Source organism: Rhamphochromis longiceps, linkage group LG19 (assembly GCF_057381845.1).
Source record: "Rhamphochromis longiceps isolate RC_006_pf linkage group LG19, R_longiceps_female_GT1.1, whole genome shotgun sequence".
In the NCBI taxonomy this organism is placed as follows: domain Eukaryota; kingdom Metazoa; phylum Chordata; class Actinopteri; order Cichliformes; family Cichlidae; genus Rhamphochromis; species Rhamphochromis longiceps.
Window position 1 is genome coordinate 21,631,983 of NC_140575.1, and position 22,246 is coordinate 21,654,228.

The 22,246-nt window shown below is 38.2% G+C and overlaps 1 protein-coding gene and 1 non-coding gene across 2 annotated transcripts; one reads left to right on the forward strand and one right to left on the reverse strand.

Annotated features, from left to right (window-relative positions):
* LOC146646690 (otoferlin-like) lies at positions 1-18,885 on the forward strand. The gene is made up of 42 exons (XM_085391706.1): positions 1-178; positions 1,222-1,291; positions 1,823-1,949; positions 2,330-2,384; positions 2,481-2,612; positions 2,707-2,769; positions 2,877-2,961; positions 3,051-3,210; positions 3,288-3,474; positions 3,595-3,781; positions 3,915-4,138; positions 4,440-4,548; positions 4,781-4,958; positions 5,099-5,219; positions 5,305-5,405; positions 5,490-5,580; positions 5,671-5,787; positions 5,899-6,051; positions 6,164-6,353; positions 7,065-7,189; positions 7,295-7,429; positions 8,321-8,482; positions 8,573-8,692; positions 8,789-8,950; positions 9,083-9,245; positions 9,333-9,406; positions 9,485-9,511; positions 9,628-9,759; positions 11,053-11,125; positions 11,714-11,832; positions 11,930-12,067; positions 12,179-12,310; positions 12,595-12,722; positions 12,834-13,004; positions 13,869-14,029; positions 14,344-14,486; positions 14,604-14,692; positions 14,841-14,939; positions 15,046-15,287; positions 15,454-15,632; positions 15,877-15,977; positions 18,334-18,885. The coding sequence occupies exons 2-42, from the start codon at positions 1,246-1,248 to the stop codon at positions 18,512-18,514; spliced, it is 5,382 nt and encodes a 1,793-aa protein (XP_085247832.1). The 5' UTR covers positions 1-178; positions 1,222-1,245; the 3' UTR covers positions 18,515-18,885.
* Positions 18,886-21,082: 2,197 nt separating this feature from the next.
* trnaa-agc (transfer RNA alanine (anticodon AGC)) lies at positions 21,083-21,155 on the reverse strand. Its single transcript has one exon. It is a non-coding gene; the product is annotated as a tRNA-Ala (tRNA).
* Between the last annotated feature and the right edge of the window lie 1,091 nt (positions 21,156-22,246).

Below are 22,246 nucleotides of genomic sequence, written 5' to 3' on the forward strand. Positions count from 1 at the left end.
TAGACTTAGACAAACCAAATTCTTTTCTGCGCAACTTTACTTTGTAGCCTTATTCTTTGTGCTGCGCAAATGTCTAAAATGTTTACGTAGTGTTTCTGCCATTTCCAGAGGGAAAAAAAGAGGAAAAAATAACAGCCTGCTTAGAGGAAGGACACAGGGGAATCATTCCTTCTGTATGGTATGTATGATCAGATTATTTGAAGTCCTTAGCAACACCAAGTTAAGTGAAAGATCAGCTGTACTGTGCAAATAACTTTGGCAATTAGGCCTCAGTGTTTTTGCAATATACTTGAAAGACTGTTTCTTTGATGAGGAACCCTTTCGTGGCTTGGTAGATTAGATTCAGTTGAGTTAAAAAAAAGTTATGTTTCAGAGCTGCAAAAATATTCATTCTTTTAGTTATTCTAAATTTTCTAAGTGTGCATCTCATAAGAGTGCTTAAGTTGGTATTGGTTTGAGCAGTTTGAAGCATTGATGCTTGTTTTATACATTCAACAGAAAGTGTTGTAATATATTGCTTTGTTTTTGGATATTAGTGAAAACTGAAAATATAAAAAAGCAAAATTCAAAACAGCTAGAAAAGGTGACACATGCTAGTTAATTGACACCACAGAAATCCAATTTTCCGTATATTTTTTTAAATCTCGGATAAATGAGGGGAAAATTGAATTTTCCATTGTCCAAGCTGTTAATCATGTCCTTACGTTTTCGTTTATCCTGGCACCTGCCCCACAGTGTGCCACTTCCAAAATTAATTATTTTAAGTGTATTATTTTTCACAATGCATGTGAAATGTATCCCCTCCAATTCATGTATTAAGGTCAGCCAATCTAAATAATTGAAAAGGCCCTTTTAAAGGGTAATCCGGGGTGTGGTAGTATGGTGACACCCTTCTTCTTACACACCTTCTGTGCTGTGTTCTGTCCTTACACTTGCTTTTTGTTTGCTGTTTGTTTTAGCATTTAATTTAAACAGTCCTAATAATTTAGCCTCTATCTGCAGCACAGGCCAATAGTAAAGTGCCATGGTTTATTCTGCTGTGGTTTTGCAGGTGTGTTACTGAAGAATGGGTTTGGTTGCTGTTTCTGGCAACAGAACATGCACAGAAAATATACAAAAAACAAAAAAACAAAAAACGCACAGACCATTAGTTCACTCATATTGATAAAAAGAAAAGTACAAAATTGTTATGAAATTTTTATTGTTTTATTTTTTTCACAGAGCACTCGATGATTGTCGTGAACCATGAAGCGCAGTAAGAACCGTGGACAAAAGGAGGACAGAAATGGAGGTATTGGCCATCATGGATGATTAGGTCAAAATAACTCAAAACCCAGCAACCACTCAAAATGTATTAGTATCCTGAATATAAAATACAAAATATCAGCTTTTATATGCCAATCTTGTTAACATTTCAATAGCCTAATAGCTATTTGGATATTAGATAATTAATCCTGCACTGTTGCTTCTAATTGGTAGATGTATCATATCAAAAGGTCAGCAGGATGGGTTTCAAATTATGTTCTATGGTTTCATCTCTCTGTGTCCTCTTGGTGAAAACAACTAGTATAATGTCGCTACTATTAATGGTGTAAGGAATTGGTATCAATCTGGGAAGGGTAGTATTTTGGCTTTATTTCCTGAAGTAAATACTGGACTGCCACTGTCACAGCAGTCAGGCTACCTGCTGTATTCTCTTTTGTCTCTGCTGGGAGAGGCTGAAGGTATTTTGGGGTCTTCTCTTGTAATGACATTCTTGGAATTAACGCTGCTACTAAAATAACACGTTTTCCTCACTCTGTGTCTTTTATTTGATCTACAGATGAGCCAGCAATTTTGGAGACAGAGGACCTGGATCGCCAGGGCATGTTCATGGGAGGAGGCGTGGACCCTGACACCATCTCACTGGCCTCAGTCACAGCTGTCACCACCAACGTGTCTAATAAGAGGCAAGAGTTCTGTAGTGCATGAACAGCAACAGAGATACACACCCTGGATCTCTGTTCAAACTGTTCAAACTGCTGCCAACCTGCAAAACCATTCAGAACAATAAAAATGAGAACGAGTGGACTGAGGAACAGTTTATCCTAGCATTTGCTTCCACTACTGAAGTTTCCACCTCACTACACACTTGACTATAAACACTTTACGCTAGCTAAGTTGTGTACAATGCTGCTGTGTTTATTTTTTATCTTTAGTTACTTACCTATTTGTATTAATTCTAATTATTTATTATTTTTATTTTAATTATACATTGTATAATGACAATGAAGATCATTTATTTGCGTCTGTCTCACTCTACATTAACCACGTTCACATTGCGATGCAGGTCAAAGCCAGACATCAAGATGGAGCCCAGCTCTGGAAGACCAGTAGACTATCAGGCAAGGGAAAGTTGTTATTGAGTGTATTTATGTTTTTATATTTAATGTAGTGCTTCTTAAACAATAGCAGACAAACATTTGATTATTTAATTCCAGGTCAGTGTGACAGTGATTGAAGCCAGACAGCTGGTGGGCTTGAACATGGATCCAATGGTTTGCGTGGAAATCGGAGAAGATAAAAAGTACACCTCAATGAAGGAATCAACCAACTGCCCATATTACAACGAAGTGAGTCTGTCATTACATCATGTATAATACTTTATTAAAGTTTATTAAAAGGGCAACTGTGCATCATTGTCATTAAAACTCTTTTAATCTCCAGTATTTTGTGTTCGACTTCCACGTCCCTCCAGATGTTATGTTTGACAAAATCCTGAAAGTGTCTGTGAGTCGTCCCGTTCCTTATAGTTAAACGTAAAAGTCACTGATAGCAGTTCCTTTTCACAAGCGCACTAAACCCTGTGTTGTTTACTTCCCTAAACCAAACTATAGGTAGTGCACTCCAAAAATCTTCTACGTAGTGGGACCCTGGTTGGAAGTTTTAAAATGGATGTAGGCACAATCTACTCCCAGCCTGGTAAAGAATTAATCGAGATCAGCTTTTTAAAAATATCACTACGTTAATGATACAAATGCATTAATAAATATGTCTCCCTTGACTTGTAGATCATCAGTTTTACCACAAATGGGCTCTCTTGTCTGACCCTGATGACATCACAGCTGGCTGTAAGGGCTACGTTAAATGTGATATGGCAGTTGTGGCTAAAGGGGACACTATAAAAACTCCACACAAGGCAAATGAATCTGAAGAAGATGACATAGATGGGTAAATAAAACACAGATGTATTCTTTTTTTTTAACATTTGAAACTAGTGAAGAAAATATATTAACTCTCTATTTCAGGAATCTCTTATTACCTGAGGGGGTGCCTGCAGAGAGGCAATGGGCTCGTTATTACTTGAAGATCTACAGAGCTGAGGGGCTCCCCAGAATGAACACCAGCATCATGGCGAATGTGAAAAAGGCCTTCATAGGAGAAAATAAGGACCTGGTTGATCCTTATGTCCAAGTACAGTTTGCTGGGCAGAAGGTGAGTGCTAACAAAGCTGCCATGCGTTCGTTCCCCTATGTAGCATTTTTTTTTTCTCATCCAGCTCAAAATCTAAATCTCACTGACATAACATAAGTTTACAATGTGTGATTGCTACAGGGGAAAACATCAGTTCAGAAGAGCTGCTATGAGCCTATCTGGAACGAGCAAATTGTTTTCACTGAGATGTTTCCACCACTCTGCAAACGTATAAAGATCCAGCTCCGAGATTCGGATAAAGTGAATGATGTTGCGATAGGAACGCACTTCTTAGACCTGCGCAAGATTTCTAACGATGGGGACAAAGGTGATGCAACTTTAAATGTTTGAAGAAATATCTTCTCCACAAATTAACTGCAGAAGATTTTCTTTTGACATGTCAGTTAGTTTTGCTCTTGCAAATTATTAGATTAAAATCCCCTTTTCTCTTTGTTTTTCAGGCTTCCTTCCGACTCTTGGGCCTGCTTGGGTGAACATGTATGGCTCCACTCGTACCTACACCCTGATGGACGAATACCAGGAGTTAAATGATGGACTTGGAGAGGGCGTGTCCTTCAGAGCCCGTCTGCTCATCAGCCTTGGCATGGAGCTCCTGGACACCTCCTCCCCTGAAATTACCAGCTCCACGGACGTGCAGATGGAGGGAATACCCAACATCTCAGAGGTGAATGCCTGACTGGATGGGCAGTCATGCAGATGGAGCCAACTGTTTCTCCTACTGATGGGTTATGTGCCTGCAATTACTGTGAATTATTAATAGTACCTGGTGTATTATTAATAGCTGTTTGCATCAATGTGGCTAAACTCAGTGGTATCCCTCATAATATGGGATAAATTGATTGTTGTCAATATGTAATGAATTACAGTGCTTTAACCTTTTTTTTTTGTTTTACATTGATGCCACCTTTATATAAGTCTTTATTCTTAAACAGATGATTATACTTGTCCATTTTTTGATTTCACAGACCGCCACTGGAAAGGTTGAGGAATTTTTCCTCTTCAGTTCCTTCCTGGAGGCCACAATGGTTGATAGAAAGATTGGTGATAAGCCCATACACTTTGAGGTCACCATAGGTACTTTCCATCACCTCGTTGTCAGTTTTAGTGTTTAGCAGACTTTCTTTTGAGAAATTAGCATGCCTAATGACCTTTATTAAATATCTTTACACTGTTTTATCCTTTACTATATTAGAATAATAGCTGTGTTGCTGTAGTTTTTTAAAAATATAGAATCATATATATACTATTATTGTAGTAAGTACCGCATCTTTTATGGTTTAACTGTTAACATCATGGTTGTTGCCAGGTTATTATGGAAATGAGAACGATGGAGTTGTCAAACCAAAAACAAAGGGGAAGAAGGGTGATGGAGATGAAGAGGAAACTGAACTGATCAACAATTCCAGTGAAGAGGAGATGGACGACGATGGAGACCTGCAGTCAGTGGCAACAACCCCACCCATGAAACCTGTCATCACAGACCGGTCAGAGCAATAATATCACATACAATACAAAAGTTTTTAGTTCTTGCTTTGATTTAAAAGATTGTAAAAACAGTTTAGAAGTATTGATTTAGGTATTTTAAAAAACAACATGTTAGATACGCTCTAATTTTAATCCACAGAAATTATTTCCATCTGCCATATTTTGAGAGGAAGCCGTGCATTTACATCAAGAGCTGGTGGCAAGACCAGAGAAGGAGGCTGTATAATGCCAACATCATTGACAACATTGCTGATAAACTGGCAAGTCATGCATTAACTTAAAGCTAAGTTTGTCTAAGTCAACGCTAACATAATTTAAATCATTATCGTTATGTTGCTTTCATAGGAGGATGGGCTGAATGATGTGCAAGAGATCATTAAAACAGAGAAGGCCTATCCCGAGCGCAGGCTTAGAGGTGTTCTTGAGGAACTCAGCCAAGGATGCAGGTCCGTGGTTACAAACCTAAGCTGCACATGAAGTGTTTTTAATGATTGTAAACATTTGCACTCACCAAACCTTAACTCTTTCAGTCAGTTTCTTTCATTGGCAAACAAGGACCAGAGTCAGTCGGGCAGAACCAAACTTGACAAGGAGAGACTGAAGCTGTGCTTGTCGGAAGTGGTACGTAAACTCAAAAGAGTAATCTTTATTGTTCCCACCTATTGATTATATTTGTACTGTGCTAACTGCTGAACCTCTTCCTCCTTTTAGGAGGCCATTGGTCAGCAAGCTAAGACCATGAGGTCACAGGTGAAAAAAAGCACAGTGAGAGATAAGCTGAAGCTGGCTCAGAACTTCCTGTCGAAGCTGCGCTTTCTGGCTGAGGAAGTGAGATCTATGTCTATGTCTTTATTTACAAATAATCTTTTTTGGTGCATTTGTATGTTCTATAGTGGTTATTCAGTAACATATTTAAATGAGGACTCATTCTTATTGCAGCCTCAACACAGCATTCCAGATGTTTTCATATGGATGATAAGCAATGGAAAGCGTATTGCTTATGCACGTGTCCCCTCTAAGGACATCCTTTATTCCAGCATATACGAGGAGAAGGGAAAAGACTGTGGGAAAGTCAAAACAATCTTTCTCAGGGCGAGTACCTAATCTATTCTGATACAAACTCCCAGTCTATAATGAAACTTTTCCTTATCTGTATTCTGTGTTCTTCAGCAGCTAAAGTGTTTTGTATTTTCCTCTTGTAAAGATTCCTGGTAAAAAGGGCTTTGGACCAGCTGGGTGGACAGTGCAATCCAAGATAGAGATTTATCTGTGGCTGGGTCTGAGCAGGCAGCGCAAAGACTACCTGAGTGGCTTACCTAATGGATTTGAGGAAAATAAGTTGTCCAGAGGACCCGGCTTGCCAGCCTCACCACCCATCAGCCTCACCTACATGAGTAAGGCCATTTTGCAGCTCACCTTACACCAGCTTTTCTCATAACAAATATCTACCATTCACACTGTGGCTAAAGGGACAAATTATACCCATTCACAGCTGTGTAAATTTATTCTTCAACTTTACTAGATTAGCTTTGTGAGAATCTCAGTTCAAAATTATCCTTTACCATATAGTTATATTTACTCTTTTTATGGCCTTCCTCGCTTTAAGCCAGCTTTCTTCTGATTGGCTGCAGGTGGGTGGACATGCTATGCTCACAAAATAGACTCTGTTTAGATTGTCATAGTCACTATGCTGTCACCCACTGGATAGTGAGGTCTTGTCATGAAGCCTTAGAGAGATTTGTATCTTGGTGTAAAACTGGTCTTTATGAGTGAGAGGTGGCTGTGACTGACATTAATCACCCATTCAATAGAAACTCATCAATCACAAAGTTTTCATTTCTTTAAGGTGGCCTTTATTGTCTTTCTGAACCTTAATAGTAACGAACAATCACACATAATTTCCAAACCATAACAGCACCTCCTGCTGGTCATTAGAGGGATTTGCTACTTGGCTTCTTTTTTTACACCTGGAAGCTGCAACCTGTGTTTTATATGGAGTGCATGGCAAAAAAAGAAAAAGTATATCTCTAAATCTAACGTAGGCAAGAATTACATATACTGTTATATACTTCTATAGTCACTTATGAGACTTTACTTCTCTGTAGTGAAACAAATCTTCCAGCTGAGGGTCCACATGTACCAGGCTCGCAGCCTGTTCGCCGCTGACAGCACAGGTCTGTCCGATCCATTTGCAAGAGTTTTCTTCTCATCGCAAAGCCAAGTCACTGAGGTGGGCAAGATCAAAAGTTGTTTTAATGAGATCACCTGTTAGCATGAAATTTTATGTACTTGAAAACCTGTCCTCGATCACTTTAAACGTTTTGTCTTCTTGCAGGTGCTGGCTGAGACCCTCTGCCCCACGTGGGACCAGCTGTTGGTTTTTGAGAATGTGGAGTTGTTTGGGGAGGCCAGTGAACTGAGAGATGACCCTCCTATTATTGTCATTGAGCTCTATGATCAAGACACAGTGGTAAGGGTTATTTTGATATACAGAGGCCTCTCTGTTTATAATAATGTGGGCAAAACCTCGACAGCAGTCTTACCATGATCCTTCATCTTTATATGTTGAAATGTATGACTAACCTAGTCACGAGAGACTAAAAGTAGCATGCGGTATACCCGCAATATTTTTATTTTTATGATTAAATTTTTTTTGCATAAATGGTTGTGGGTTGATTTCATTGAGTTTGTCTTTGTCTCCATAGCAACCTGACATGAATTATATCTGAAGGAATTTGTTTGCTGACTGACTATTTTATATTATCTCCTGACAAAAACACCATTGTTTTGGATGACCCTTTGGATAAGTAGAGTGTGGATTGGCTTGATGTACTGTAGCAGCACTGTCATGTGTGCAGAGTAGATTCCTTTGAAAGGCATGCAAGAGGAATAAGGACCTGATGGACCCTCGTGATTAACTTATCCCTGTTGCATTCCTTTAAGTAAAACTTGTGCTTTTGTATGTGACCAACAGGATTTTTGACTTTTTTATAACCACTAACTGCAAGAAAGATTAAGTTGCTTTTGTTCTTTTTTTTCTTTTTTTTTAGAAACAATGATTAGATATTCACTCATTTTCTGAATGTGCATAAATGCATATCTGTTTTGCAGTTCACTGGTTATTTTAGGGATCTTTCATTGTTTACTTTGTCTTTTATCTTCAGTCCTTTTTATCTAGTGTGAAACATGTGCACCTTGAGCCATGTTTCTTCCTGCTAATGGGACTACTTACTTCACAATCAGCTCTCTAATTGCTTTTTTTAAATGCACTCATTGTAATATAAACACTAATACGGTAAGCCAAGAAGAGCATTTTTTAAAATAATCAGATTTTTCACTGCGTCTGGTCCTTTGCTTTCAGGGTAAAGCTGACTTCATGGGCAGAACCTTTGCTAAGCCTGTGGTCAAAATGGCTGATGAGCACTACGGTCCCCCACGTTTTCCTCCCCAACTGGAGTACTATCAGATCTACCGTGGAAACTGCACTGCTGGAGAAATGCTGGCAGCCTTTGAACTGCTGCAGGTTAGCTTTCCAAAGTACAGACAACATCAACCCGTGAGCTTATGCTTCCATCACTTCATTTGCTTCATAGTTCTTTATATCGTCCTTTAGATTGGCCCCAATGGAAAAGCTGACCTACCTCCCATAGATGGTCCTACAGATATAGACCGTGGCCCAATCCTCCCAGTACCACTGGGGATCAGACCAGTGCTCAGCAAGTACAGGATTGAAGTAAAGACTTCAGAATAGCTTTGACTGTTAACTGACGGACATTCACTGAAAGAAAGTAAAACATCTGTAATGTCAGCTAACCTTTCTTTTCTTTAGGTTTTGTTCTGGGGCTTGAGGGACCTGAAGAGGGTGAATCTCGCCCAGGTGGACCGGCCTCGTGTGGACATTGAATGTGCTGGAAAGGGAGTTCAGTCTGCCCTCATCTCCAACTACAGGAAAAACCCCAACTTCAGCACTCTTGTCAAGTGGTTTGAAGTGGTACCGTACTGGCACTATTGATATATTTTTCCGTTATGCATTTGCGTTCAAACATAGAACTGAAGCTTGGGTTGACTCATGTCAGCCACCACACCTGCTCTGCAAGAACTCACTCTGGATTTTGTGTGTCAGGACTTGCCTGAAAATGAGTTGCTTCACCCGCCGCTGAACATCCGAGTAGTGGACTGTAGAGCTTTTGGCCGCTACACTTTGGTTGGCTCTCATGCTGTCACCACTCTGCGGAAGTTCATCTACAGGGGAGCTGACAAGCAAGCCAACAACTGGTCCACTACAGGTATCAAATAACAGAAAAGTAGAATATATGTTTGCGCCACACAGTATTGTCTGACAGTTTGTGATGATGATTTTTTTTTTCTTTCAGAGGAAATTATTGTTGTCAGCATGGATTCTGAGCCTTCTTTTAAGAAAGTGGAAACTGTTGTCAAACTTGACTGTGTAAGTGTAACTTTTGAAAATTTGAAAATTATAGAGATAAAAAATACAAAGTAAACACAATCTGGTGTTCCTTTGTAGGGCTCTGATGCTGTGGTCAAAGTTGAGGTAAGTAGAGATCTGTACTTGCTTGATTTATAAATCAAACTGCATTATTTTATTTCACGGTGAATCAAGATGTCTCAAAGCCTTAATCAAAAGATCTGTGTTACTTTTATACAAAGGATGATGACAAGGATGGCAAAGGGAAGAAAAAGAAGAGGAAGAAGGGTGATGAGATGGAGGAGGAGGAACTTGACGAGAGCATGCTGGACTGGTGGTCCAAATATTTCGCTTCCATTGAAACTTTGACAGAGGTAACAAGCCTTCTTTTGACTGATTATATAATGTTAACAATGTTGCAAAGTATGATGATGCAGTACTACACGAAAGTTTTGAGTTGTGTCTCATTTCTTTATGTTTTGCTTACTGCCTGTCTTTTAAATTTTTTTTAAAGTGTTCTTGAGCAATAGTGCTCCAGGATTTCTGTGGGACTTTCAGAGTTTTTCTTTGGATATTGGCTGCTTTTTCACTTATTTAGAGTCCAGTTCTTCTATGTGACCATTTTCCGAGAAACTGCTTTTTCTTTATTTGGTATCAATGACCTATATAACATAAAAAGACCTAGGGTGGAACGAGGGATGAACAAGTGTTTTGAACGAAAAAGGCGTTTCCCAAAGAGTTATTAGCCAAAAACTTTGCATATATCGCCATTATGTGCAATGTGTCCTTTAAAAAATTAAAGAAACTGGTAAAAGTGGAGGACAAAATCAAAAGCAGCAGGCCTAAAGACTATCGTCATATCATTAAGAACTAGGAAAAAAGGCCAGCAAGAAATCACACAGAATCTGCGAGATGCATCTCCTTAGGTCTATCTATCTACTGCTCATTCAAGCCTCATCAGAAATGCTCTCGGTGGAAGGATGGCTGTCAAGAAGCCATTCTTAAGGAAGAGAAACAGGGAGAAAAGGCTGCGGTGTGCCAAATAACACAAGACCTGAGCTGAAAATCAGTAATAATATGTCTAATAGGGTTATGAATTCTAATTTGAAGCTTTTGGATCAAATCATTGTCAGTATGGATCAAGGAGATCGGGAGAGAGGTACAACACTGAGACACTATCAGTCATGGACTGGCCTTCCCGGACCTCAACATTACTGATGCATTGTGGGATAATCTTTGCAAAGAATGGAACAAAAGGCAGTCAACATCCAGAGAAGAGCTTTGAATGTCCTTCATAAATCCAGGAGAACTATTCCTGAAAATGATTTAAAGAAATAACAAGAAATCTTGCCTAAGAGAGCTTTGGCTGTGTTGAAGAACAAAGGTGATCGTATTAACTTTCAAGCTCATTCAATCTTTACAAACAGTTCTTTCTTTATATACAACATTTCTGTATTTGTTTTCATGTTTCAGTAAATCATTGCAACTATTTTCAAATTTCCTTTCAAAATAAAGGGCAGCTAAAGACTTTTGCACAGTGCTGTAGATTGAATTTTTCTTCAAGACATTTTTTTAGACTTAATGGATCTTAACCTTGATACTATAGCTGATAAGTAGGAGGTTTTGTTTGGTCTAGACAGTTAAGAAATAGAGCTTTACTCTTTCAGTCACTCAAGGCTCAAGAGGCAGCTCTCTCAGACTCAGAGGACAAAGATGACATGGACATTGCAGATGGTGGAGGTAAAAAAAAAAAAAAAAGAAACCTTAAATTTCTTCTTTTTGTCATCAGTTTTAAAATCCACTAATTGCATCTCCATATGTTTTTGTGTTTGCTGAATATTGTTTTTATGTGCTTTAATAAAAATCTGTGATGTTCATAGTTTGACACGTGTGCCTAAGTTTAAAATTCATCCTTTATTAGCTCACTAACTCTGTTGTTTTGTTCTACAGTGCAGTAGTGAACCTCATAGCCTTCATAGCCCAAGAATGCCTCCATGTAGATGCTGACATGAATCCAAATTTCCATTCGTAGGACAATTGCTTGTTTTCTTCTCCCGTACATGCATATTTGTCATATGCTAGCCATGAAAGTTGTCAATAACAAGACAGTGACTAAAAACACAAAGATGATGGAGCATGGCACACAATAAAGAATTAGCCAATACCTACAGCGTCACAATACCAAGCATTCTCACTGAACTCTATACTTCAGGAGTTCAATGGCATGCTTGCTTTGTACCGTAATGGCAACTTTCATGTGGAATTCATGTCTCGAGCGCTCTGCTCCTTCTCCCTGTCCCTGTGTCCTCACCACTAACCTGTACTCAGATATCAAACCTGATGACTCTCCTGTGAAAGGCACAAAGAAGGGAAAAGGAAAGAAAGATAAGAAGAAACCGGCAGTCGACCCTTATGAGAAGAAAAAGCCAAAGCTGGATGAGCTGAAGGTATACAGTTGTGACTGCGACATACAGACACGGTCTTAGAAAACAAGTCATTCCAAACCTAATTTATGTGTTTATATATACACTTATCTGTGTTCAGGTGTATCCTAAAGAACTGGAAAGCGACTTTGGTAACTTTGAGGACTGGCTGCACAGTTTTAACCTGTACAGGGGAAAAGCAGGTGATGATGATGATCAGAATGTGACAGATGAAGATAGGATTGTTGGAAAATTCAAAGTAAGAAATTGTCTCTTCTTTTTCATTGATGATGAAAGTCAAAGCTCTTTAAATAATTCTTTCATATTTTCCTCTGAATGCCCTTTCATTTGTATCGCTGTGTCAATTCAGGGTTCGCTGTGCATGTACAAAGTGTCGGATGATATGCCAAGAGACATGAACTTTGATTCCAACATGGGAATGTTTAATAACATTCCTAGCAATGATCCCATTAACGTCCTTGTTCGGATCTATGTCATCAGGGTAAGCTATGTGCTCTGCTGTGAATATTTATTTCAATATCCTGGGAAGAGGTCCTTTAGCTCCTTTGAGTGCTCATAGTCAGGTTCATACCAAGGGTGCTAGCTTGTGGATGGTTCTGAGCTCTGCATACGTTAACTTTAGCCACTTTGCCTTTGAGAGTTTCTTTCAAATACCCACCCACATTTGGAAATGTTTAAGGCTGACTGGCTGGTTACCGGTCATAGCCGAGAATGCTAGACTTACTTATTATTATCATACTCAAATTTATCCTTTTTTTTTCGTAGGCAACTGATCTGCATCCAGCAGACATAAACGGTAAAGCCGACCCCTACATTGCAATAAAACTGGGAAAAACAGAGATAAAAGACAAAGAGAACTACATCTCAAAACAGCTGAACCCACTGTTTGGCAAGTAAGTAATTTTAGAGCATGGCCTTATCTGTACGATCTTACAAGTTTTTATCTTTTGTGAATATACTGAATTTTAATTAAAACCTTAAAACTAAAATCTGTCTCTTATTAGATCTTTTGATGTGGAGGCCACATTCCCAATGGATTCCACATTAACTGTGTCAATTTATGACTGGGACTTGGTGGGAACTGATGATCTCATTGGAGAAACCAAAATTGACCTCGAGAACCGTTTCTACAGCAAACACAGAGCCACGTGTGGTATCACACGCGCCTACGCAATGTAAGGATCACACAATCTGTTTGACTCAAGTAGCATTAGCCAACATGAAAGCAAAAACAAAAAAAAAACAGTACTTTAATTTGTTCATTTTCAATAGATGCACTGCTCTTCACCACAAACTTTACTACAAATTCAATCAAATGAAAGCGTTCAGCTAGCTAACATTATAGCTCACAGCCACCATTAATAGTTAACCTGTTGCTAGTCTGTCTCCATAGATGTCAAGAAAAACCTAGTTCCTGTTGTACTTAAAACTGCTTATGATAAAGTTTGGAGCAAAGACATCATGATTTCTCGAGAAGCCCAACTGGGTAACAAGGCAATTAAATTCATCTCCAGAACTGGGCAACTTACATCAAATCAGTCTGGATCAGGGGTGTCACAAGCCAAGGCTCGGGGCCCAGAATTGGCCTGGCAAAGGGTCCTAATCTGGGCCACTGGATGGGTTTGTAAAATGTGAAGGAGGCATACATTTTGTACTTTTACTTTCATACGTTTTACAGCTTTTTCTGCTGATAAAGACATCCACGTGGCCAGTTGTACTTTACCAAAGTAGTTAAGTCACGGTTAATTAACATAAAAGTGGGCTGTGGCCCATGATGTAAAATGAGTTTGACGTCCTGGTCTAGATGAATTTGATTTGTGTTAAAGTCTTCCTTTAATATTAAACCCAACATATCTGTGTGTGTGTGTGTGTGTGTGTGTGTGTGTGTGTGTGTGTGTGTGTGTGTGTGTGTGTGTGTGTGTGTGTGTGTGTGTGTGTGTGTGTGTGTGTGTAGGTTTTTTACAGTTTTAAAATGTCACCATTTACTTTCATTTGATTCTAGTTTTAAAAATGTTGTTTTTTTTAACCCTTTTTTGTAGCCATGGTTACAATGTGTGGCGTGACCCGATGAAACCCACCCACATCCTGGCTAAGCTGTGTAAGGATGGCAAACTGGACGGGCCTCACTATGGTCCTGCAGGAAGAGTGAAGGTGGAGAATCGTGTCTTCATGGCGCCAACAGAGATAGAGGATGAAAATGGTATTCAATGACCTTCTGTTTCTTCCACTTCATTTTCTCAGTAACTTACTAAAGAAAGGCAATATTGCTGTAGTGGGACATACTCTCTCCAATACTTGTTGTGTGCTTGTTTTCATGCTGGTACTACTGACAAACTGGTCTGATAAATGCCAAAAAGTTGATTCTGTTCATCAACTTTTTGGCATTTACTTACCTTGATGATTGAGCACGCATCAAGTCTGATAAATGCTTAAACAGTTTAAAGGGAAAGCTTAATTTCATTTGCTAGCATTCGCTTTAAAAAATACATATATTTTTGTGATGATGTTTGTCAGGTCTGAAGAAGCAGACAGATGAACACCTTGCCCTTACTGTGCTGAACCACTGGGAAGAAATTCCACGAGCTGGCTGCAAGCTCGTCCCAGAACACGTGGAGACCAGACCGCTGCTCCACCCTGATAAACCAGGAATTGAGCAAGTGTGTAAACTTATTTAAATATAAAAACTTTTGATGAAAAAGGCTTGTATGTTGGAATTATCTTCTACAGATTATTTGCATATTGAAAAAAAAATCTCATCCTGTACATTTTTTTAGGGAAGAATTGAGATGTGGGTGGATATGTTCCCTAAAGATATGACAGCACCTGGTCCTGCACTTGACATTTCACCAAGGAAACCAAAGAAGTATGATTTCAACAGTCATCTTGCAGCTTTAACACACACAGTATAAAGTTCAAAACCATCTTAATGTATTTGAATAAATTATGCAGTTTAATTTGAGGTTTTTACCAATCACTATTGATCATTGATTAGTGTTTTTGCGTTTGTACAGGTTTGAACTGAGGGTCATAATTTGGAACACAGATGAAGTCGTTCTGGAGGATGATGACATCTTCACTGGCGAGAAATCTAGTGATATATTTGTGCGAGGGTAATAATGTATCTTTTGTTTTTTGTTTACTTGTTTATGAGCAGAAATCAGTCAAATCAGATTCCCGATACGGAAACATTTACAAACCCTCCCCCTTTTCTCACAGTTGGTTAAAAGGGCAGCAGGAGGACAAACAGGACACTGATGTTCATTATCACTCCATCACTGGGGAGGGGAATTTCAACTGGCGCTTCATCTACCCGTTTGATTACCTCATGGCAGAGGAGAAGATCGTCATCTCAAAAAAAGAGTCCATGTTTGCTTGGGATGAGACTGAGTACAAGATCCCTGCTCGTCTTAACCTGCAAGTGTGGGATGCCGACCATTTCTCAGCAGATGATTTCCTGGGTATTGTCAAAAATCATTAAGCTAAAAAACATCGCTACTCATAAGAGATTGTTTGTGAAACACCACTAACACAGCAGGCAACATTGTAAATTTAGGCGTAATGACATTAAGATGGCTTAACCTTCATACTTATTCGACATTTACTGTAGAAAAAATGTCTTCATAGGTGCAATTGAGCTGGACTTGAACCGTTTCCCACGTGGCGCCAAGACTCCCAAGCAGTGTACCATTGAAATGGTGACAAATGAAGGAGAGATGCCCATGGTCTCCATCTTCAAACAGAAGAGGATCAAAGGCTGGTGGCCCTTTGTGGCCAGGAATGAAGATGATGAGTTTGAGCTTACGGTCAGTCACACCAAAGCACCACCTGAAATTATGGTTCTAAATAGGGAATGACTCATTTTTGTAATGCTAATGCAAGCAGTAAAGCACACTGTTTCGTAACATATCTCCAGGATTAAATGTGTAGTTAAACCTTTGTATGCACTGGTTCATACTGGTCTCACCCACGTTATAAAATGAGTTTGACATCTTTGCTTTAGGTAATAGCGTGAATCTACATCACTCATACTGTTTTTTGTCTTTACAGGGAAAAGTGGAAGCAGAGCTGCACCTTCTGACAGGAGAGGAGGCAGAGAAAAGTCCAGTTGGTGAAGGACGAAATGAACCAGAACCACTGGAGAAACCCAAGTATGAAGGATGTTTTCCTATCATCCATTCTTTTGATCTAATTTTTTCAGCGGCATGGTCCAGTATATTCTTTTGGCTTCTACATAAACCCCTCCTATAAACAGAAGCAGTCACATACTAAATGTTGTGTCCATGTACACATACCTTACATGCACAGATACATGCAGGTTTAAAGGTTGACAGTCCGAACAAACATCATTCAACAGGTAAGCGGAAAAAAAGAAAAACAGAGAACATAATAGATATAGTGGTAAATTGAATTGTTAAATCAATTGTTGTAAAAAAAACAACAACAAAAAAACCCACCTGTTACACAGTCATTAAAAAAAACATAAAAAACAATATTAAACTTGCATAAAAAGCATTAAGAAATTTCATGAACTGAGGAAAGACAGTTGAAGGAATTTGCTTCAGTCAAACGCTGGACTTAGACCTAGGATCTTCTTTCTTTACATGGTAAGTTGCTGTTTCTTATCCTTATTTCTAACTAGAATTATTTTTCCCCATCCTGCTTTCTGCTTTATTGTTGTTTCAGGGAGTCCACTAACTTTCAAAGCATTAATTTAGTTTGTAGTAGAAAAACAGTAAAATGCTCCAAAGTCCTTAAAATCTGTAATACTGAACGTGCACATTTCTGTCCTTCTAGCCATCCTGACACCAGCCTTCTGTGGTTCCTCACTCACTAATGAGACCATTAAACAATTGTTCTGCACACAGTACAAGTGGCTGGTCATCAGGATTGTCACTGCTCTCCTGCTGCTGGCTGTGCTCACTCTTTTTCTCTACAGCATGCCCGGTTACATGGTGAAGAAAATGCTGGGAGCTTAAGATGTTCTGCACATGGTTCCAGCAGACTAATCTTAGAACTTATGACTCACTCTCTCCTCCAAACTTCCTGTGCACTTTTTCTATTGAGCCAGCACTTTTAAACTAAATAAAAGCAATGAAGCAATACATTAAAATGTACAAAGTTATACCAAGAAAACAACATGCACTAAGAAAAGGATTCAGAAAACCATGTTCTTTAAGAAATCTACCAAATTAACTTTCACACACCCACGCTACAGTACTGTTTGGCCTGTTCATGCTGTTCATAAATCAATATCTTAATAATAGTGAAAAAAGTTGGTTGCCAGGTGGTTGCTAAGCATGTAAAATGCAATTTTTATGGATTTAAATGAGATGTTATTGTCATGAAAATAAAAGGATAGATTGGAGTTGCAGGCTTAATACACGTAAGTTTAGCTCATTGCTAGGTTAACAGGCAATGTGATGCGTCATACAGTAATATCTGGTGTAGATAAAAATCTGCAGGGGCACTTATGTAACAAATTTGGTTACTCGGCTCCTGATGATGTGTTTGTGGACAAAGAAAAACACACACACACGGATTTCTTTCAATATAGAGTTTTATTCCTAAAGTAGAGTTTTAATAAAAATGCTTTACAATGGAAAAGAAAAAAGAAGTATAGTCACTGGAAGAACGATAATCAAAAGCACCACCTCAACAGATGAAACAAGTTCATTTCTTCTGAGATATAAGAACTAAGCCTTGTGATGGATTGGCAGCCTGTTCAGAGTGTGGCAGCTGAAATTGGTTTCAGCAACGCTCACAACCTTAAACTGGACAAGCAAAGGAAAATGGATGAGTGGATCCATGGATAAGTACTAAACATATAATGCACCTGAAAAAATAAAACAGAGAGGTCAGCAGTCACTTCAGAAAAGCAGAAGCTCATTTCTGAAATAAAAACCCCCACCTAATACCTTTAGCAGTTGCTTAAGTATATTTTACTATGGTAAAAGTGGAAAGAAAAAGGCTGCTAAATACAATATGTTGAAAAGGTAGAAGAATTATTTTCTAGTGTTTCTATTGGTGGCTCAGGAGGTAGAGCAAGATGTTGACTAAGTAGAAGGTTGGTGGTTTATTCCCTGGTTGAATCTGTATGCCAATATATACTTGTGATACTGAAGCCCAAGTTACTCCTGATTCATTCATTGGAGTGTGAATTGCAGATGGCCCCTCCTCCCTGAGTCTGGTTCCTGTAAAAGAGAGTTCGTTAACAAACACCTGAATGCTCCAGACCAGCAAACTACCAAAATAATGCTTTTATAGAGGTGCTCACATTTGCTGATGATCAATTAGCCAAGTGCATTTTGACTAGCATCACCTGGCTGCTACTTAACTCTTAATTCCTATGGAATCAGTTATGGTGTTAAACAGGTAACCAGTAACATTTGCTTGTTATATCATGTGGGTATTTCCATCATGCAAGTAATCGATTATTTTGCATATATGTGGGCCACAATGGCTTTGGCTTCTTTAACGTCTTTTTACATCTCTGTACTCCACCAGCCGTCCAGATGTTGCCCTCCTCTGGTTCCTCATCCCCTTCAAAGCTGCGAAACACCTGATTTGTGACCAGTACAGGTGGCTTACCATCAAGATTGTCACTGCTCTTCTCCTGCTGGCCATCTTTGCTCTTTTCATATACAACATGCCTGGATACATGGTGAAGAAGATGCTGGGAGCTTAAGAGAAACAGCTGAGGTTTTTACCTTGTATTCTGTTGTGAATGGTTTCAGCTTTACAATATCATAAACTAACCACCGCATTGTTAAACAGGCGCTATCACAGTAACACTACTGATAATACTTATTACTTGAGTGTGTCTAATATTGTGTATTAATGTGTACAAATCATATTAGAGGGTTTTTTTTGTTGTTGTTGCAGTTTTTCTTGTTTGTTGAAATAGTGTTTTCTGTATTTTTAGTGCTTGTTTTTAAAATAACTGAACATTAGTCACCTTCATATGTTGTACTGGTTTAAAAGTGAGTATATTGTGTTTGAATTCAGTTTTTTGCTTTGCATCTGTGTATGATATTTTAAATTTGTGAATAAACTGAGATCTGGACAATCCATTTATCAGAGGGTTATGTCATCTCTATATGAATGCCTTCTTTGTTTAGTGCTCAATAGAAAACAAAAAAGAGTGCAGTGTTGTTTTGTCATCAGTGAGTATGAGGTTCAAATATGTTGGTTTTTTCTCATTTATATTTTTAATGTAGTACAAGCCAATTGGTGACAACCTCTAGATGTTCGGAAAGAAAATTGGTTTGTCAGTTATTTGATGTTATTTGTCTAACGCAGTGTTTATAACTCTGTACTCCACCAGCCGTCCAGATGTTGCCCTCCTCTGGTTCCTCATCCCTCTCAAAGCTGTGAAACGCCTGGTTTGTGACCAGTACAGGTGGCTGACTATCAAGATTGTCACTGTTCTCCTGCTGCTTGCCATCATGGCTCTTTTCCTGTACAACATGCCAGGATACATGGTGAAGAAGATGCTGGGAGTTTAAAAATAAACAAATAAACACGGTACTGAGTCTGTAATCCAGTGTTTTTGTATTTGGACTCTCTGGATTCTCCTTTATTTAATATTCAAAGATTTAGTGTATACACCTGGTTTTGCTTTTAGTTGTTTTTCTGGTTTGTGTACTATTTGTAGTTTCTAGTCTTGGCCTTGTCTTCATTTTGTTTGGTGTTCTCTTTCTGTCTCCCCAGTCAGTCTTGTTTCCATGTCTGTTTCTCTGTGGTTATCGTACTTCCTGTTTTATTTTGAAAATATTTCACCTTGTGTTCAGTGTGCTCAGTTCCACTTCCCCTGTCATGTTAGTCTGTATTAGTTCCAGTGTGTTTCCTCCTGTTTCCCATCCTCTCGTTATCCTGTGTGTATTTAAGTCGTCTGTCTTCATCTGCTTGTTTTTGCGTTGTTCTCTCTCTCCCTGTGTCTTTTCTTGTGTGCTGTTTCCCTTGTAATCTAGTTGTTATCTCTTAATTTCTTAGTTCCCAATTCCTAGTAGTTCCCCTTTTGCTATTGGGTCCTACCTCCACCTGTCACACAGTAATACAATGACATTTGACATATTATAAAGTTTTGATTACAAGCATATATACTATATATCATCCCCTTTTGCAAAAATTATTCTCATACCATATAATCTAATCCATTACTGTGGTGTGGTGGTGTAAAATATCATTGTTTCACAATGACGGTTATATTTGCTGAAATGATTACCATTAGTTTTAGTGTTGTGATTGTTGCTTCTCCAAGACAAGACTGTCACATTTGTTCTGATTTATTGTAATATGAAAAGCTTGTTAAAGTGTGCAGTAATTTGTGTAGTTACGAAACAACAATAAACATTATTATCATCATCTGTCAGCACTTCTTTCCCTGGAGGATTAACTCACCCTTTCAAGAAAACCCTCGAAGTTTCAGCATTTTCTTTCACTGCATATACTGACCTGCATGTGCATGATCCTTTCCAGTCTATAACATTTTAAAATCTAAAATCTTTATTGTAAAACACTTTAAAAGAGTTTAAAATCTCGCCACAATAGTGTTCCATAGCATGCAATGCGTGTCCAAGGAACTCTAAAATTATCAGTTGAGAGAGGATTCTGTATTATAAAGCTTCTGGCCTGTTTGCATCCATCCTGTAATGTGTGTAAATGCTCATATTTATTAATGGTTTCAATTCTTTCTGCCTTCTATTTCTATTCTTTTACCATATTTAGGGCAAATTTTTAGATCCAGGTCTTTATTTCCATTTTTCTTTCAGAATAAGAATCAGCACTTTATTCACATTTCATTTAACAGAACAGACAATCAATACCAAATTAATACCAACAATAACAAAATCACACAGATAATAAAAATACATAAAGCATATTTGTATTTCTTTGTATATAATCTAATTAATTAAACTACTTTGGCCATGTTGGTCCTCCATTTGACGTGTTCGCTCCTTATAATAAAAAAAATACACAAACCTACCTGAACACGTGGCTCTAAATACACGCTCATTTTAAACTAAATGAATATAGACAGAGGAGAGATCAATCGTTTATGAGTCTATGCTGCCATCTTCTGGTTTTCTGTGGAATTAACAGTAACAGTGCTATACACGTGCGACTGCTCCGCGTAATTCGCTGATCATTTGACACAGTTTGTTAAGAGGTCATCGGTTGCTTATAGTTAATGTATGAATGAAAATGAAAGAACAAATATTCAATAACAAAATTAAAAAAAAAAAAAAAACATTGGAGGATGCGGGCATCGATCCCGCTACCTCTCGCATGCTAAGCGAGCGCTCTACCATTTGAGCTAATCCCCCTGGCTGTACGAAACCTCACGTCACTTTCTTTTATCATTGCATCCACAGCCTCGTCTGCTTCCTGTTTTGAATCATCGGGTGTTTAACTCTTTATACAACACGTGAACGTTAGTAAACACCACAAGATAACTTCTGCAGAACTTCCTCACTACTCTTGTTATTATCTTACTTAAGTTTTCTGCATACCATCCTTTTTGGTCGTTTTTTCGTAGTCAAGACAAAAAATGCTAACAGTCACTTCAACTTTAGTTACATCTATGATTCATATTAACCGAGACACAAATCTTTAAGGCTCACCTTTATTATAATTTCTGCCGAAATTACACACGTTTTTACCGCATCAAGGATATGTTACAAGCAACGTTTCATTGTTTCCAGTCGTTGTCTAAACTTGAACTATGAAAAATGAGGTAGTAGAAGCCAATCGCAGCTGTTATTCCAATCACGCTAAAACAAACACTTTTTCCCATTTTATTTCTAAATGATGCCTAACACAGGTCTGAGCATCTCAGGGTTCTCAATACATGATATGATTTTGAGGTAATATTTTATAATACGGCCATAATTTCTAATACTACAAGAAATTATATTTTCTAATACTATTATAAATTATATTTTCTAAATGAATACTTATATAGCAATTATATTTACCTACACATAGGCTACTAAGTTAACTACACTAGAATAAGAGGGTAACAAATCAGGCTTTTACAGGAGATTTTCAAAACGACATTGTTGGTCAGAAACAAAGAAATCATTGTAATGTAAGTAAATTTAACTATTTTGTAATGAATGAAAGAAGAAGTAGTGCATACATAATTTGAAGTGCTCCTTAAATTTCAAAGGGAAGGAGACTCAAATTACACGCTAAGTACTGCGTAACTTTTTTTTGTAATCGTTGCAGAAAAACTATATTTCCCCATCTGACACTGTAAGCACACTTTAGTTTTGGGCGTGTGAGCTAAATTATGAAGTGGCTTAACCTTGTTTAACATCCAGTCATTTTACAGGAAAGGAGACATGCCTTACACTACTTTTCAAAATTACGTTTGAACAGTTTTTGTGAGAAAAAAAAGACTTCATCATCGAGC

What these genes read in the sequence shown, in the direction of transcription:
- LOC146646690 (XM_085391706.1), top strand. Translation starts at nt 1,246, where the DNA reads ATGAAGCGCAGTAAGAACCGTGGACAAAAGGAGGACAGAAATGGAG. An exon ending in TCAGCAAGTACAGGATTGAA is followed by an intron (nt 8,693 to 8,788) that starts GTAAAGACTTCA and finishes TCTTTTCTTTAG; the next exon opens with GTTTTGTTCTGGGGCTTGAG. An exon ending in TTGTCAAGTGGTTTGAAGTG is followed by an intron (nt 8,951 to 9,082) that starts GTACCGTACTGG and finishes TTTGTGTGTCAG; the next exon opens with GACTTGCCTGAAAATGAGTT.